The sequence below is a fragment of the Gorilla gorilla genome, chromosome 9, assembly GCF_029281585.2.
Source record: "Gorilla gorilla gorilla isolate KB3781 chromosome 9, NHGRI_mGorGor1-v2.1_pri, whole genome shotgun sequence".
NCBI classification, from domain to species: Eukaryota; Metazoa; Chordata; class Mammalia; order Primates; family Hominidae; genus Gorilla; species Gorilla gorilla.
The window spans coordinates 100,705,295-100,724,241 of NC_073233.2; the positions used below are offsets into that span (position 1 = coordinate 100,705,295).

An 18,947-nucleotide genomic window follows, 5' to 3' on the forward strand; every position below is an offset into this window, starting at 1 on the left:
AATCAATAGCCTACATATATATAACCAAAAAAAAACCAGTGAAATATATGTTGGAAACGAAGACTCTATTTAGGGTAGTACATATATAAACTTTAACAAGTGTTCAAAACCTATTTAAGGAAAACTAAATGTTCCCAGAAAAGTAAAACAGTAGATTGAACAAATGAAAAAAGACAAACCATATTCTTGGATAGGAAGACTACATTAGAAAGAAGTCAGTTTTCCTTTATTAACCTGTCATTATAGCATAATTGCAATTAAAAATACTATCCAGCTTCTATCAGGTGCTATACAGGTTTATTTAGAAGAACAAATGAGAATAGCAAGGAAAAACCATGAGAAAGAAGAAAAAGAGAGCCTAGCCTTTCCAAACATTAAAATGTACTATAAAGCCTCTATAATTAAAACATTTTGGTACTGATACATGAGAAGTCAGATAAACCAATGGAACAGAATAGAAAATCCAGAAATATGCTAACTGCATGTGTAAATATAGAGTACAATAAAGGTGGCTTCTCAAATCAGTGGGAAGTGATGGTCTTTTAAAGAGTGGCATTGAGATAAATGGAGAGCCATATGGAAAATAATCGCAGTATGCCAGGAAAAATTCCAACTCGATTAGCGATGTAAATGAAAGAAAAGAAAACATACAAATGCATGTTTTAAAATGAATGTGTTCATTTATAACCTGAAAGCTCAAAAAATATTCTAAACTGTGAATTAACACCCAGAAACAATAAGGAAAAAGATTGATGTATTCACTTTTGCATGGCAAAAAAAGACACCATAAGCAAAATAAAAATACATGACAAAATTGAAAGCGTATTTGCAATTTATATCACCAAACTTCCAAAAATAAAGAATGAGAGGCCATCTAACCTATAGAAGAATGAGATGAGATACAAATAATTTAACAAAAAAAGAAATGCAAATGGATCTTAAATATATGAAAAGTTTCTCCAACCTCACTCAAAAATAAGAGAAAGGTAAATGAGAACTATACTGAAATGCCGTTTCTCATCTATCAGATTGGCAAAAAATCTAGAAGTCTTACTACATATTATGTTGGCAAGGTTGTGAGAAACAAACATTCTTATATATTATTATGGGAATGCAAAATGATAAAACCTTTGAGTAGGGGAAATATGGAAACATATATAATAATAAAACTATATAAGCACCTGTACTTTGATCCAACCATCCCAATTCTAGAACCAAATATATGCTAGCAAAAAATATTTTAAAAATGGGCACAAGGCTCTTCCTTGCACACTCTTTCTAAGAACAAAAATTGGAGACATCTTAAATGAACACCAATACAAAACTAGTTGAATTAACTGATTCATCTACTCACTGGAAGAGTATCTCTGTACTTCTGTGGCATTATCTTCAAGATATAATGCAGCGTTTCTCCACAGCAACAGTACTGACATTTTGGGTCAGATAATTCTTTGCTGCGGGGGCTGTCCTGTGCATTGTAGGATGTTTAGCAGCATCCCTGGCCTGTACTACTGGATGTCAGTAACAGCCCTCCTCCAAGTGTTACAACCAAAAATGCCTCCAGACACTACTAAATGTCCCCTGGAAGACAAAACCCTCCCCAGTTGAGAACTGATGTTAATGTTATGTTAACTGTAACTGTAATGTTAAATGAAACAGCATGGCAGGGAAGAGTGTATATAGTATGTTTATATTAACAGAATGTTTGATGAGTAAACCATATATATTTTTAAAGTTATCTGTAGGAGAAGGGAATAGAGTGTAGGGGGAAGGTATAGAAGCTGAACTGCTTTGAATATATCTCTTTTGTAAATTTGACTTTGGTACCTTTATATATAATATTAAATTAAATATTTAAAAGGCAAGTCTAAAATTCGAACACAAGTGGAAACAAATGATGTTAGATGCATATCTAGTTGGTGGCACATCTACAGAGAGAAGAACTATTCTAAATGACTTTAAACACGCTGGTTTGACTTTATATTCCTAGTTGGATAAATTCCTGGTTATTCTTGCTTGTTCTTCTTAAACCTGTATAGCACCTGATAGAAAGTAGATAGCATTTTTAATTGCAATTATGCTATAATAATTGCAATTATTTATCCAACTAGGAATAAATTATAATTTATTTTATTATTATAATGATATAAATACATAATTATAAAATAAACAAAAAACTACAAAATAATATTAAAATTATTTTTAATGATCATAATTATAATGTAATAAGAATGTTGGAATTATTCTGAGATTTTTGTGCATGTTGTTCAAATAAAGCAATGAATAATTTTGATGATGTCATTAAGCATGAGAAATTTCAGCATGAGAAAAAGGAGATACAAATGTAAAAATAATGAGATTAAGTAAAAACCTTGATGCTCTAATTTTGAATAGGAAGTAGCAATATGAACTGGTGCAATATTTACTTTTAAAAAACCACAAACCTTTCCTGACTCTGTCCATTGAATGAAACCGAAACATAATAGCCAATCCAGTAGCAATAAGTATTCCTAGCAGTGGTTCATGGTCTCTAAATTCTAACTAAAAAGAAAACAAGCCATTTTGGAGAAATGGATAATGGGAAAATGCACAAGATAACACTGGAAAAAATTACTGGTAGCAATTATCAGAAAGCAAGGAAGCTATCAAAGAATACTAGAGTTATGTCAAAAGATGTCAAGAACTAACTGGAAGAGGCTCCTACAGGCCAAGGTAGGGCTATTTATCATCATTAATATAATAACTGCAATAGAGAGAAACAAATCAGATGTGATTAAATTCATGAGTTCATAATAATGGTTAAAAAAGAGTACCTCATTGGTCACTTTGGGAGGAGCTAAGGAACCAACTCACTATTTCAAAAGAATAAAGGGAAAGAATTATTTATCCTAACTTTCCTTTATGAAATGTACTTCACAGTAACCACATAGTTGAGAAGTTTCTTTTTAGAGGACTATTCCAACTAATAAATGAGGAAGAAAATAATAGAATTAGAACATTATCAATCTGAAATTTTTAATGAATTATCTGTATAATGATTGCCAGTGTCTGCTAATATCACAGAACAAGAGAGAGAACCAGATATTATGTATCTCCAGATGGAAGTACACTAAATCACTCATGAAGGATTTTTGTCAAAAAAAAAGAAACAGAAAAAAGGAAATTGAACCTTAGCAAGCCTTTTAAATCAAACAATTTATAAGAAATACAGGGTACAGAGGGACATGTAAAACAAAACCACAGCGATGCTATGAGCAAAATTCAGACTGTGGAAACTAAAGAGAAAATGGCTCAGTTTCTTCAATAACAACAATAACACCATAAACATTGCAGGGAAATAGTAAGAGAAGAGTTTGAAGGAGAACCTATAAATTAAAATATAATTAACCCATTTATGGATGTATCAACCAAATGCAATGTTTGGACCTTATTTGCATATCTTGATTAAAAGAAATTATGAATATATATATATATGTGTGTGTGTATATGTGATAAACAAACAAAACATACTTAAAAAACAATTAGAGAAGTATGAACACCAAATGGGCTGTTTGATGATATTAAGGAACTACTCTTTTCTCTGTTTAGGTGCAGCAATGGTATTGTGTGTGTTTGTGTTTATTCTAAGAGTCCTGTCTTTTAAAGATGCATACTGAAATTACATGATGGGTGGGATTTGCTTTAAAATAACATGTGGGAATAGGCAGGGATGAGTGGGAGTATGATGAAACCAGATTAGCAATTGATTATTATTAAAGCTGAGTGATACATACTTGAGTGTTCATTACACTATTTTATATTTGTCTGAAAATTTACGTAACAAAATGCTTTATGAAAGAAAACAATTAGAAAACTTATTGGGAAACTTCGTACCTTAGCTATCATTAGCGCCACGTTCTTTGCTGGACCCCTCCTATCAGGACAACCACAGGGCATGGACATTGCCACTGAGAAGCTGTGACTGCTCTGAGTCCACCTCATTGGCTCCTTTGCCTCTTCTGTGCTCCTTTTCCCATTCTGTCACTGCCTCCACAGAAGTCCACCAAGAGAAACATATAATAAGAACTTAAGATAATGGCAACTTAACAAACTAAGGTCATCTTGTGATCATATACATTGTGCATCAAAGAATTCCACAGAATTATCACCTTCAAGTGGCTGTCTCAGCTGTTCAATTAATAGTGAGAATATTGATCAGCTCATAGTTTATGTTCCTGCTAATATAAACTACTGGTTTATTGTCAACCTCTAATTACAGAATGTTTTTATTAGCGAGTTTCCTCTGTGTTGCAAGAGCTACTAGAAGCTAGGATCCAAGGACGGGGAAGGGGGGAAAAAAAGAGGGAGGGCATACTTTTATTAGCAGTGAGCAAATTGGCATTAGTCATCATTCTTTTCTTCTTTTAACTATAGGTATTTATCAAAGTGCTGGATAATAATGATAATGGCCCAGAATTCTCTCAGCCGAATTACGATGTGACAATTTCCGAGGATGTGCTTCCAGACACGGAGATCCTGCAGATTGAAGCCACAGATAGAGATGAGAAGCACAAGCTGAGCTACACTGTTCATAGCAGCATCGACTCCATCAGCATGAGAAAATTCCGGATTGACCCTAGCACTGGCGTGCTCTATACTGCCGAGAGGCTGGACCATGAGGCCCAGGACAAGCACATTCTCAACATAATGGTAGGACCAAAATCCTAATTAGCACTCCTACAGAACCACTGACTGTTCAGGCCACACACATTAGCCTTCAGAAGTATAGGGCCCCTAAATTTTATAAGTAGTTGTAAATTTAGTCTTTTCACAGAGAGATTGCATTCATTTTTGCCTTTTTATTTCAATGAAGAATTACTGTTGTTAGATAGCAACTCTATATTTTTGCCAAACGAAAATATTAGATAAGTTCTGCAGCAGTGGCTGCTCAGTAAATTTTCCAAACAGACTGACTTGAGAGGGAAGGAACAGGTCGTGTTCCCAGGCTCTGGGGTTGGTTTGCACCCAGAAGATTTCATAGAAAAATTGAAAAGACATTCCTTAAGAAGTTAATCACAAGGGTAGTCATTTACTCAGCCTATGCAATGCTCAGTCCTTGGAAGGATTTACAAAACCAATTTATTACTTATTGTACTGGCACTGGACCTAGTAGTAAATACTGGCACACAAAAGAGATCTCAGTACATGCTCAAGCCTACAGAGAGTACAAATCTGAGTTTGTGTTCATGGGGCCTCCAAATTATGTAGGAGATATTGCTTTACTTTTAAAGTAGTGTTTAGCTAGTTCACATAATTGGGAAGTAGAGATGAATAAGAAACATCGTTGATTAATTTATGGCCTGAAGTCTATCTCTTCAACCACCCAAGAATCCCTGCGGCATTGCACAGCCACTTCCTGTCAGAGCCCCCACTGTGTTCCTTTAAGACCAGGTAGAAGGACAGACTTAATCTTCTGCACTGATTGGCTTTAAAATACTACACTAAGACAGTACAAATTCCTAAGCAGCTGAAAGTAATGTTCCACTAAGTGCTACTTTTCTTTCATAAGACTAGAAACCTTCCCCAACAAGAGGAAGCTTGAGTGTCATGCACTTAGCTATGGTTTCCAGCTAAGACTCCAGGAAACGGATGGGGTTACTTATAGAGGTCTTCCAGTCATCACTATGGCCCTTCATTCATTCATTTAACATATATTTCTCAACCACTTACTGTGCACCAAACTTTCTTCTAGGCACTGAAGATACAAAAAAGACAAAGTTCCTGCACCCTAGGAGCTTACACTAAATTGGAACTGACCTAGATTTCAACAATCCCCAAATAAAGAGTTCAGCTTTGTCCCTGGGTATGGCAGACCAGTCTGCAGACAGGGAAATTCAGCATATTCACTGGGCTAATTCTGCATGTGTTTTCTCCAAGGGCAGAAACCTTGTGCTAGTGACTAACTCCATTCTCATGATTCTTTAAGTCATTTCTGTTCATTCTTTCTTTAACAAACTCAGAAATCCGTTTGGTCACCCTCTACCATTTATCACTTACATGATTGAATATTTACAGCAAACAAGTGCTTTACACTGCCTTTTTCCTAGCTAAGCCTTTTAGTCATTTTGCTTATTCCTCCTAGGTACTATTTCTGAAAACCCCTTTCTCTTTGATGGCTCTTCTCGGTATATTTTCTAATTTCTTCACATCTCTCTGCAGGTATGGAGTTTAAAACTGAAAAAGCCAAGCGCACATATTTGATTAGTGCTACATCAAATGATAGCAAAACCTTGTGGTTAAAGAAATGATTATTTTCAAGCTTCTGCCATATGCAAACTAAAGGAAACTTTAAAACTGCCAAGCAAGGTTTTTTGGTGAAATCAGAAAGGAGGTGCTTCAGCACTTTGAAGAAAATGACAAATGGTTGTGTAAAGTGTGACATTTTATTTAACATTTCTCTAAGTAAGAAATTAAGATTTGATTCATATTCCCGATGGTCAGGGTTCTCTCAGCTCTAGGCTTTTGTATATATTGGCTTTTTTGCCTGAAAATGCCACACACTACTACCACCACCATTTTACCACTCCTACTTGTTCTTGTTACCTTTTTCAGGAAGCTAAATGCTAGGTTAGTTTCTTCTCACTATTCTGCGAGCATCTTTAGTGCATCCCATGAGAATACTTAGCCCTGAGCATTATACATATCTATTGTTTGTATTCCCACTTGACTCTAAGCTTCTTGAGGGCAGGAACTGTATCCAATTCACTGCTGAACCACCAGTGCAAAGCCAGGGACTTGAACAGATAGGTGACAATAAATGTTAGTTGAATGGATGAGTGGAAATGCCTACATTGTGTTCATTAATTCCAGTCTTTAATTGCCCCTGCAGAGGAGCCTCTATCCACTATTCCGTTATCAGCTGTGTACACAAATAAGGGGGAGGCCACTATATGGGGAGAGCCAGAGCACAGTGCTGTGTTTGTGATATCAAGGCATCAGTTCTACACACACAGACTGAGCACAGACCACAGGCCAGACATTAGGCTGAGCAGTAAAGGTGTTGTAACCACTGCTCACAATTTGCTCACAATGTTTCCTCACTTCATGATACTACCATCTATTGAGCACCTACTAGAAGCCTGGAACTGGGTCAAGCACTTCGCGTGCATTATTTCATTTTGTTTTCACCCCAAACATAGCCATGTGAGTTCTTTGCAATTTAAAATTTGAGTCCCACCACTTCTTGTATTTTGCCTAAAGGTCAGAGATCAGGAGTTTCCTTATCGAAGAAACTTGGCCCGAGTCGTTGTGAATGTGGAGGATGCTAATGATCACAGTCCTTATTTTACCAACCCACTGTATGAAGCGTCTGTGTTTGAATCTGCTGCTCTGGGATCAGCTGTTCTGCAAGTGACGGCTCTGGACAAAGACAAAGGAGAAAATGCAGAACTCATATATACCATAGAAGCAGGTGAGAGCTGTTGCACTGCACAGATTTCAGCATAATGCAATGCATTCGACCCTCAGTAGTATTTATCACCATGTAAAATTCAGATCATTAACAGTGGAACATCTCTAAATGAACTTTTTTGGCCAAGCCACTGTCCTATTTGGGAGATGATGGTGGATAACGTTCTTGATATTTCAGTAATAGGTTTTCCATCATTAATAGCAAGGAAAATTTCCTTTGTTGTATTTGATCTTGGATTTTTCTGGGATAGAGAAGAGAAAATAAATACGTAATAAATTTAGTGGCTTTTACCTGTGGGCCAACAAGCCAGGGCCTCAGACTAAAATAACAAAAGCTGCTGATCATCTGAGGCCTGCCAGGGTGTTCTGTGAATTGAATCTTAACAAGTCTTTGTTTACTTGTGAATAGGTGGTCTGTGGGCTTCAGAAATTCCTTCACCCTCACAGTTAGCACAAATTCACATCATTGGAGGCAACCTGAGTAGCAGAGTAGATGGTAGATATGGAGTCTGAACTGCTTGCTGAACCTGACAAATAAATACAGGCTCTTGTTTTGTTAAATTTGAGATGTTTTAAAATTAATTTTAACATCTATAAGGTAAGATCATAGTTTACTGATGGTTTGAAGACTGATAGCTAGAAAGCTTTTATGACTGAGAGATGAATGGCTAAGCAAGAAATAACCTAAAAATGACAAATATCCTTTATCTGCTCTATGTCCTCCTCCCCATTCCATCTTTTTTGAATATTCAAGCCACTTATTTTCAAAATGTTCTGCAACTTATGTCTGTCGTGAATAATGCCAAATGCAATATCCTTTCATGCCAGGGATGGAAAGACTTCTCTCCTTTCATTTAAATGTAGAGCATTTTTGAGAGGAGTTGAATTAAAATATGAATGCTAGAATGACAGTTTGGGACTAGAAATTTTAGAAAAAGAAAAGCCAACAACCTTCTAAAAAAAAAAAGTTCTTGCATTGAATGATAACTTAGAACTATTTCTTGTATTAGGCACCCACATTTTACATGGGTCTGTGCTAAGCTCTACTTAAAAAAAGAAAAAGAAAAGACATGAGTTCATAATAGCAAAGTTTCCGGAGAGAATTTACCTATTTTTTTTCTAGGTTTCCATGGAATTTCCTTTCAATCTAAAGCCTGACCAGTATTTTTTTAGAAATGCTATTTTACATCTTTTATTTATCACAGGACATTTTTATTACTTAATTATATAATCTTTGTTCTTTGGGTTCCACAAATAATATAAGGAAACTTTTCCAAAAAATGAATATTTAAATCACATCCCAGAAAATGTCACCTAACCCAACAACTCTTTTTATTCTTTCTATGGTTTTTTCCAGTGTTGTGTTTTTTTCTTTTCCCTGTATTCATTCATGCATATACATTGTTTCATGTCACTGTAATTATTTAGATATAGGGTTTTATTTCTACTTTTCTTACCATGTTCTAAACATTTGCTGTGTGTCTCTACCTGCTTTTTATATTTGTCATTAAGCCTGCTACTTATACTCCTTTTAGATAGCCAGATAATGTTTCAACCAGTTTGGAGTTTCTTAAGGAGTAATTTAACTTACCATCCAACCGAAAAGACTGCTCTGCTTATCTTTTGACCTCTACAGACTACAGCATGGTGCCCAGTCGTTTCTTTAACTGACTAAAACAAGACAGAACAGTTATTTCCTTAAAACATCTTTCATAAAGAAAACCCAAACTTCTAGAAAACCATGGGAACAATTGATATCGCAAAAAAATAACCTTTAATTGTATGTAAGAAACTAGTGAGGATTACAATGTTCACAATAAATCTCAAATGGCCAGCGGGGCTCTTCACAGACAGACAGACAAACCCACACTGGTCCGCACCGGTCCTAGCGGAGCAAGTTTCTTCCCAGTTGAGGGTGGGAGACAGGCAGATCCCAGATGCTTCAGCACTTTGAAGCAAATGACAAATGGCTGTGTAAAGTATTATGTTTTATTTAACTTTTCTCACACACATCAGATAAGCAAGATTTCACTCTGTTTATTAGTGGGCTATAAATTTCCTGTCTCCTGCCTGTCCTCTAAAGTAACTACGGAAGCTTTTTATTTTGGCCTGAAGGACTGAGGCAGAATTTGAGTGCAGAGCTTCAGGTCTTATATCTAGTTTGAGTTTTGTGTTTGGTGTCAATGGTGAGTCTGAGGCAGGATTGTACAAGAGAGACTGGGACTGAGTTGAGTTCGGGTGAGGGCATATGGATCCCAAGATGCATATGAATAGAGAGTTTAAGATTTTTTTTTAGATTTACCTCTCCTCTCAATCATTCAACAAATATTAAGCAACTTCTTTGTAGCAGATGCTGTGTTGTGTACTAGATAAGGAATGATAAGAAAAGCACAGCTTTTATTCAATTGCCAAAAATCTACAAGAGGCCATAGATTCCAAAAAACAAACATAGGCCAATTTTTCAGGATTCAAGTGTAGCAGGAAAGAATAAGCAGGAAGTGGATTCCAAAAGAATGGGTTAGTGTGTCAAAGAGGGAAAGAGGAGAAGGGCCCACTTTGGACCTGATGTATCAGCACACCATTCTGGAAGGGTGTCACAAGCAGATCAGCAGCCATGGGATAGCAGGATTATGAATTTCTACTTGAGGCCAGGCACAGTGGCTCATGCCTGTAATCCCAGCATTTTTGGAGGCCAAGGCAGGTGGATCACTTGAGGTCAGAAGTCTGAGACCAGCCTGACCAACGTGGCAAAACCCCGTCTCTACAAACATGAAAATTAGCCAGGTGTAGTGGTGCCTGCCTGCAGTCCCAGCTACTCTGGAGGCTGAGGCAGGAGAATCACTTGAACCCAGGAGACAGAGGTTGCAGTGAGCCAAGATTGCACCACTGCACTGCAGCCTGGATGACAGAGTGAGACTCCATCTCAAAAAAAAACAAAAAATTATATTTGAGGTCAAAAGCTGGCTCCCTGCCATCCCCACCATAATATATCTTTCTGGGCATGAAGAAATCTGCCGGGTGTGGAGTGAGGGATGATTTACCTAGAAACTCTGCAGTCGGGCACCATAATCAGTGAACACCGAGATCCCTGGCTCCAGTAGCATTCATCAGTCAGGGTTGCATGTTGGTGCCATCACCGGAAGGTGACCATTGCTTAGGTGAAGTGATTTCCCCTTACAAAGTTCTGTGAATCACCTGTTGGATTCACACTCAATTCTATGACACTATTCATTGCAAGCTTGAAAGTTTACTCATAAGATCATTGAACTTTTTATTGTTGTCATCACAAAATGGCCATGTTTAGGTGGCAAAGTAATAAGTCATGCCGACATCAAAGACAACATTGTTTAATATTCACATTTGGGGGGCTGGAATCAAAATGACCTCTTTGTTAGATATATTTTGTCTTTTAAAATAAGCAAGTGTCTTCTTGAAATAGATGTTACATGAACATGACCATTTTGTGTTCAGACATGGAAAACTTTATATAATTAGCATGTAGGAAGAAGTATGTAGACACATCTCATAACTGCCCTGAAAATCCTGGTCCCTATTTTAATGATTTTATCATTTAAATTATATACCTATCATACTACAGTACTCAGAAAGAAAAGTCCAGATAGAGTTGAATAACCAAGATCTTTAACTTTTGATTGGAAAGGATCTCAACACAGAAGTATATGTGTTCTTTGAGAAGTGTGAGAAAGCCTGATAAGAGAAGCAAAAAGCAACTTGATGAAGGATGCAACTTCACACTACCCACTGCCTTTCAGCTCTGTCACCACCTACCTTCTTTACATACTCCACATTGTGTCTTCCCCATTTTTTATTCCTCTGTTATTTCTCTCATTCTCAACAATCCCAGATTTCAAACCACAACATGTTTCTGAAGCAGTGCTGTAAACTGCTACAGTGTCATGGCCAGAGCCCTTCCCCTGCCAGCTCTATCAAAGTGGGGTGCCCAGGTTTCAGTTTCACAAGGATTATGTCTCAGGTTCTTGGTTGCAGTGCTGGTTCAGATTCCCAACAGTTTCTTGGTACACTAGAAACACCTCAAATGCTTGGTGAATAGAATGGTTACAGATTGAGCAACTGCCCTATAACTTTTTATGTTTACTTTTATATCTAGGTGTCTGCATGTGTGTGTTCAGAAGCATGAGAGAGGGGTAGAGCATGAGTGGAGAATAGCAGAGAAGTCAGGAAAATTCATCACACTTACAAGGCAGATAATGACTTGCCAAGAATTCTCCACGCCTGACTGAACAAACCGCTTCATGAAAGTAGTGTTTTGGATAAAGTCATTTTTGATAGGGTGAAATAATACCAATTCCATGTAGCGAAGTTTGCTTTTGGGGTAATCTGAAAACAACTAACTACTTTATAATGCTCTGAAACTATTCCCACAACCCTCTTTCTTTAAACCTAGAACAGAAAATATGACACTGCTACCTAAACCAGTGGCATTCATATGTGGGCTTCCCAATCTATCTGTCTTCTCATAAGGCTGGAAATAAGGAAGTCCTATACATTCTTAGCAGAAAGATCTCTCCTTCAGGCTCTCTTATTTCCCAACTTGAATGCACACAAGACTGTGTCATTGTCATTGTGTTTTTAACCTGGATCTAGAAGTTACTGATCTGAAATTTACTATAATACTGGGAAACTCATTTTGGTTGATTTTCAGTACCCCTGAAAGAGAGGCCTCTCATTTTATTTCAGAATGACACAGATGAGTACTATAATTGCTTTCTACTTGCCACATTGCAGTAAGGTACCTATAGATAAAGAGTTAATCAAAAAGATTTCAGTGACCCACATGTAACTCATTTCACCATTGATTTCTGTATTTTAGGGAACACTGGGAACACATTTAAGATCGAACCGGTCCTAGGCATCATCACCATTTGCAAAGAACCAGACATGACGACGATGGGTCAGTTTGTCCTATCCATCAAAGTCACAGATCAGGGATCCCCGCCAATGTCTGCCACTGCAATTGTGCGCATTTCTGTCACCATGTCTGACAATTCTCACCCCAAGTTCATTCACAAAGACTACCAAGCAGAAGTAAATGAAAATGTTGACATTGGAACATCAGTCATTCTAATCTCTGCCATCAGTCAATCTACCCTCATTTATGAAGTCAAAGATGGAGACATTAATGGGATATTTACCATAAATCCATATTCTGGAGTCATCACCACTCGGAAGGCCCTGGATTATGAGCGCACATCCTCTTATCAGCTCATCATTCAGGCCACCAATATGGCAGGAATGGCTTCCAATGCTACAGTCAATATTCAGATTGTTGATGAAAATGATAATGCCCCAGTTTTTCTCTTTTCTCAATACTCAGGCAGCCTAAGTGAGGCTGCTCCAATTAATAGCATTGTCAGGAGCTTGGATAACAGCCCACTGGTGATTCGAGCCACAGATGCTGACAGCAACCGGAATGCTCTGCTTGTGTATCAGATTGTAGAGTCGACAGCAAAAAAGTTTTTCACGGTGGACTCCAGTACAGGTGCAATCAGAACAATTGCCAACCTGGACCATGAAACCATCGCCCATTTCCATTTTCATGTGCATGTGAGAGACAGTGGTAGCCCCCAACTGACTGCAGAGAGTCCCGTTGAAGTCAACATTGAGGTGACAGATGTGAATGATAACCCACCTGTTTTTACTCAGGCTGTGTTTGAGACTATCTTACTTCTACCTACCTATGTTGGAGTGGAGGTTCTGAAAGTTGGTGCCACAGATCCTGACTCTGAGGTACCCCCTGAACTGACATACAGCCTAATAGAAGGCAGCTTGGATCATTTTTTAATTGACTCAAACAGTGGAGTACTTACCATAAAAAACAACAGCCTCTCCAAGGATCACTATATGCTGATAGTTAAGGTGTCTGATGGAAAGTTCTACAGTACCTCCATGGTCACCATCATGGTTAAAGAAGCCATGGACAGCGGCCTCCACTTTACACAAAGCTTCTATTCCACCTCAATCTCAGAAAACAACACTAACATAACCAAAGTTGCTATTGTCAATGCAGTTGGAAACCGCCTTAATGAGCCCTTAAAATACAGCATCTTAAACCCAGGAAATAAGTTCAAGATAAAATCTACCTCAGGGGTCATTCAGACGACTGGAGTCCCCTTTGACCGTGAAGAACAAGAGTTATATGAGCTGGTGGTAGAAGCCAGCCGTGAGCTGGACCATCTGCGTGTGGCCAGAGTGGTGGTCAGGGTTAACATTGAAGACATAAATGACAATTCTCCAGTCTTTGTGGGCCTCCCATACTATGCTGCTGTTCAAGTGGATGCAGAACCCGGGACTCTGATTTATCAGGTGACAGCCATTGACAAAGATAAAGGTCCAAATGGAGAAGTGACCTATGTCCTGCAGGATGACTATGGCCACTTTGAAATTAACCCTAATTCAGGGAATGTTATTTTAAAGGAAGCATTCAACTCTGACTTGTCCAACATTGAGTATGGAGTCACCATCCTAGCCAAGGATGGCGGAAAACCCTCTTTGTCTACATCTGTGGAGCTTCCCATCACTATTGTCAACAAAGCAATGCCTGTGTTTGATAAGCCCTTTTATACAGCATCTGTCAATGAAGACATCAGAATGAACACACCCATCCTAAGCATCAATGCCACCAGTCCAGAAGGCCAAGGCATCATATATATCATTATCGATGGGGACCCTTTTAAACAGTTTAACATTGACTTTGACACTGGGGTCCTGAAAGTTGTTAGCCCTTTGGATTATGAAGTTACATCTGCTTACAAGCTGACAATAAGAGCCAGCGACGCCCTTACTGGTGCTAGGGCTGAAGTCACTGTTGACTTGCTAGTTAATGATGTAAATGACAACCCCCCTATTTTCGATCAGCCCACATACAATACAACACTATCAGAAGCATCTCTTATTGGGACACCTGTTTTACAAGTTGTCTCTATTGATGCAGACTCAGAAAACAATAAAATGGTACATTATCAGATTGTCCAGGATACCTACAATAGCACAGATTATTTTCACATAGATAGCTCAAGTGGCTTAATTCTGACAGCACGAATGCTGGACCATGAGTTAGTACAACACTGCACTTTGAAAGTCAGATCAATAGATAGTGGCTTCCCATCACTGAGCAGTGAGGTTCTCGTTCATATCTACATCTCTGATGTAAATGACAACCCTCCAGTTTTTAATCAGCTCATTTATGAGTCATATGTGAGTGAATTAGCCCCCCGGGGCCATTTTGTAACCTGTGTACAAGCCTCTGATGCAGACAGCTCTGATTTTGACCGGTTGGAATATAGCATTTTATCTGGGAATGACCGGACGAGCTTTCTGATGGACAGCAAGAGTGGAGTTATCACATTGTCCAACCATCGGAAGCAGCGGATGGAGCCTCTGTACAGTCTCAATGTGTCTGTCTCTGACGGGTTGTTCACCAGCACTGCACAGGTGCATATTAGGGTACTTGGGGCTAACTTGTACAGCCCTGCCTTTTCACAAAGCACATACGTAGCTGAGGTGAGAGAGAACGTGGCTGCAGGAACAAAGGTAATTCATGTTCGAGCCACAGATGGTGATCCAGGGACTTATGGGCAGATCAGCTATGCCATCATCAATGACTTTGCCAAGGATCGATTCCTCATAGACAGCAATGGGCAGGTCATCACCACAGAAAGGCTAGACCGAGAAAACCCTCTGGAAGGGGATGTTAGTATTTTTGTGAGGGCCCTTGATGGTGGAGGGAGAACAACTTTCTGCACTGTGAGAGTGATTGTTGTGGATGAAAATGACAATGCTCCCCAGTTCATGACAGTGGAATATAGAGCCAGTGTCAGGGCAGATGTTGGAAGGGGCCACTTGGTCACTCAAGTTCAAGCCATAGATCCCGATGATGGAGCAAATTCAAGGATTACTTATTCCCTCTATAGCGAGGCCTCTGTTTCAGTGGCCGACCTCCTGGAAATCGATCCTGACAATGGCTGGATGGTCACAAAGGGTAATTTTAACCAGCTGAAAAATACAGTGCTTTCGTTCTTTGTCAAAGCAGTAGATGGGGGCATCCCAGTAAAGCACTCCCTCATTCCTGTCTATATCCACGTCTTGCCCCCTGAAACGTTCTTGCCATCATTCACCCAGTCTCAGTATTCCTTTACCATTGCAGAAGATACAGCCATTGGGAGTACAGTGGACACCCTGAGGATTTTGCCCAGTCAGAATGTCCGGTTCAGCACAGTTAATGGGGAAAGGCCAGAAAATAACAAAGGGGGCGTATTCGTCATAGAACAGGAAACAGGCACTATCAAGCTTGACAAACGCCTTGACCATGAAACCAGCCCAGCTTTCCACTTTAAAGTAGCAGCCACTATACCCCTGGACAAAGTAGACATTGTGTTTACTGTGGATGTAGATATCAAGGTATTGGATTTGAATGACAACAAGCCAGTCTTTGAAACTTCAAGCTATGACACCATTATAATGGAAGGGATGCCTGTTGGCACCAAACTCACACAAGTGAGAGCTATTGATATGGACTGGGGAGCCAATGGACAAGTCACTTACTCCCTCCACTCGGATTCCCAGCCCGAAAAGGTAATGGAAGCATTCAATATTGACAGCAACACGGGCTGGATCAGTACCTTGAAGGACCTAGATCACGAGACAGACCCCACATTCACCTTCTCTGTGGTGGCCTCTGACCTTGGAGAGGCATTCTCTCTTTCCTCCACGGCCTTGGTCTCTGTCAGAGTGACAGATATAAATGACAATGCACCAGTCTTCGCGCAGGAAGTGTACCGAGGGAATGTGAAGGAGAGCGACCCACCGGGCGAGGTGGTAGCCGTCCTCAGCACCTGGGACAGAGACACATCCGACGTTAATCGCCAAGTGAGCTACCATATTACAGGTGAGTAAATACCCCCAGTTTTCATTATGTGCACTGCTTTATAAAGAAAGATGGAAGATGGCGTGGGGAAGAGTAAGAGAGAAGGAAGATGGGATAAGGAGTTCAGTGTAATGAAGCCTCTCTGGAGCTGAGTAAAGGATCTCTGAGTATACTGCGTTTTTTGCTTGTTGGCTGTTGCTAACTCAGCCTCAGTTTGGAGTTCACAGGTTTGCTGTAAATGTGTTACCCATATTGGTAACTAGTCTTTGTGTCACCTCTTCCTATTTAAAAAGGAGTCCAGCCAAATATCTCAGTTGAAGGAATGAAAATAACAACTTTTTGGTGGAGAGGTTCTGTTTTTAAGCATGTTCCTTTTTTCTACCTTTTGCAATGCTGAGCAAAACAAATAGCTTGATCACAGTAAGCTTCACATGCACACTTCCCCTGGCCATAGCAACACCTGTGCACACATGTACACACATTAGATGGAATGGTTTGATCCTTCCCTGAGAAATCCTAAATTATCACTACAAATCAAGGGGTATTTCTTCTGACAACCAAAATTTTTTGGATTTCTTTTCTGTCTTTCAGAATAGCAAGTAGCAATTCAAGAGGAAAGCCAAGATAGACAAAGTCAGTCATTAGGAAGGCACAGAAAATGTCACTGTTGCCTTGAGAGGCTAAGGATTTCATGTCAGAGTGGTTTCCTGGGGGGCAGGTGACCTTTAACTGAAAGAGGAGAGGGTTGGCATTGTGGGAAGGTTCTTCCTAAAAACTATCTGGGGGGTGGGTTAAAGCTAATATTTTGATGTTGTCACATTCAAAGGCAGAACATAAACAAAGTGCCAAAAGATTGTAAAGAATCATCAATAGTTGTAGTCAGGTGGCTTCTGTTTAGAAAAACTACATCATTCAGAGTGAAAAATGAATTAATTAGAATGCCCTTAGGACATAGAATCTGCTTGAGTATGTTAGTAGGAAAGTTAATTAATCACTGCAGAATAAGATCCACAGTAGAGCAAATGTGTCAATGCTTGGGGTTGCCACACTTTTCAGCATGATTCCCTTCCTTTTTCTTCATGGGACTGTTCTCTTGGTGATGTTTTCCCCTTGAAACACTTTATGATCTATCTGAGACCTCCTTTTTTGATTAAAATATGTATTTCTGCAGTTAAAACATGAAAGATAGAAGAAAGAGGTGAGTGAAGCATGACTTTAATTCATTTGCATTTATTTTCAGGAAAAAAAAAAGCTTCTTAGGCATTCTGAAGGGTCCTTTTCTATTTGGAGAAACTGTAAAATACTCAGCCTTAATTATTTATAGATAGCCTCTGAATTGTCAATGGATGATTTAAAGGGACTATCCCATCGACTTTACCAAAGTAATGAGTACAGAGTAGCTTAAAGCTACTGCTACTATTAGCAGTGCCAACCACCAACTGATTTTAATTAGATTTAACTTTTGCTCTTGATGTAACACAACTTGGCTGTGCTACCTCCAATTAACAAAGGACCATTAATCATTTTATGTAACAAAAGAACACTGTGGGCCTGCACTGAAAGCATTTAATAGAGAGGTTAAGTTTGTGTGCACTGAAATAATATTCAACTAAAGCATAATTGAATCCTGGCCAGTGGTGGAGGAAAGTGATATCCCAGGGAGGACCCTGAAGCTCCCTAGAGCAGGGTTGCTCAGCCACACCGCTATTGACATATGAGGCCAGATCATTCTTTGCTGAGGAAGGCTGTCCTGTGCACTGTAGGATGTATGGCAGCATCCCTGGCCTCTACCCACTAAATGCCAGTAGCACATACCACCACCATCACTTCCCTCCCACCAATGTGACAAGCAAAAATGTCTCCAGACATTGACACATATCCCCACAGAGGGGAAGGGCACAGTTGTCCCCAGTTGAGAACCACTGCCCCAGAGGAATAGGCAGCTCTCACCTTTTCCGCACTGTCTGGCTGATTTGGTTTCATTGTATTCCACTGTGGCTTGCCCCCACTCCCAGTGCTGAGGCCCTCAGACTGAGCAGCCCCTTGCCTTATAAGCAAGAATGCAGTCTGGCACTCAGAATCCCACCCTTTCCCACTCAGTCTCTTCAGTAGGACCCCGATATTTGCCCTCTGCTTTTTAAAGATTCATTGTAAGTGTGAGATATGGCTCCAAGTTTTCAATGAAGTAGCAGTTGGCATGCAGGATACTTTCCTTACTTGTTTATTTTCAGTCTTTCCCTCCAGAATGTGATCTCTGCTGAGACAGCAGATATTTTTGCTGGTTTTGTCCACTGATGTAGCCCTGCTGCCTAGAACAATGCCTGGCCCAGGGTATATGATAAATACTTGAATGCCCAAATAAATGAAATAGTGATCATCAAACCTGACTCCTGACTTACTGCCAGTGGTCTTCTCAGTCTTTCTCGGTGTCTGAAATGACATTTTTCCCTTCTTACGGATTACGTCAAGGTCATCATCTTCTTCCTTCCTCCTCCTATCTTGTTCCCCAAGCTGCTTTTGCCCCCATGTAGCTTAATGATGTGGAAAAGTCATATTGCTGGGACCACTGTCCATGCTTCAGCATCTTAGAAAA

At 39.3% G+C, this 18,947-nt stretch overlaps 1 protein-coding gene across 5 annotated transcripts in view; it reads left to right on the forward strand.

The window, feature by feature from the left end:
- Window positions 1-18,947, forward strand: part of FAT3 (FAT atypical cadherin 3) — a 676,861-nt gene that overhangs the window by 565,878 nt on the left and 92,036 nt on the right. For all 5 annotated transcript variants that reach the window (XM_055356052.2, XM_055356051.2, XM_055356056.2 and 2 more), the window contains 3 exons: window positions 4,414-4,689; window positions 7,240-7,450; window positions 12,302-16,375. In XM_055356052.2, the coding sequence (XP_055212027.2) occupies window positions 4,414-4,689; window positions 7,240-7,450; window positions 12,302-16,375 (4,561 nt within the window). The remainder of the gene's footprint in view (window positions 1-4,413; window positions 4,690-7,239; window positions 7,451-12,301; window positions 16,376-18,947) is intronic.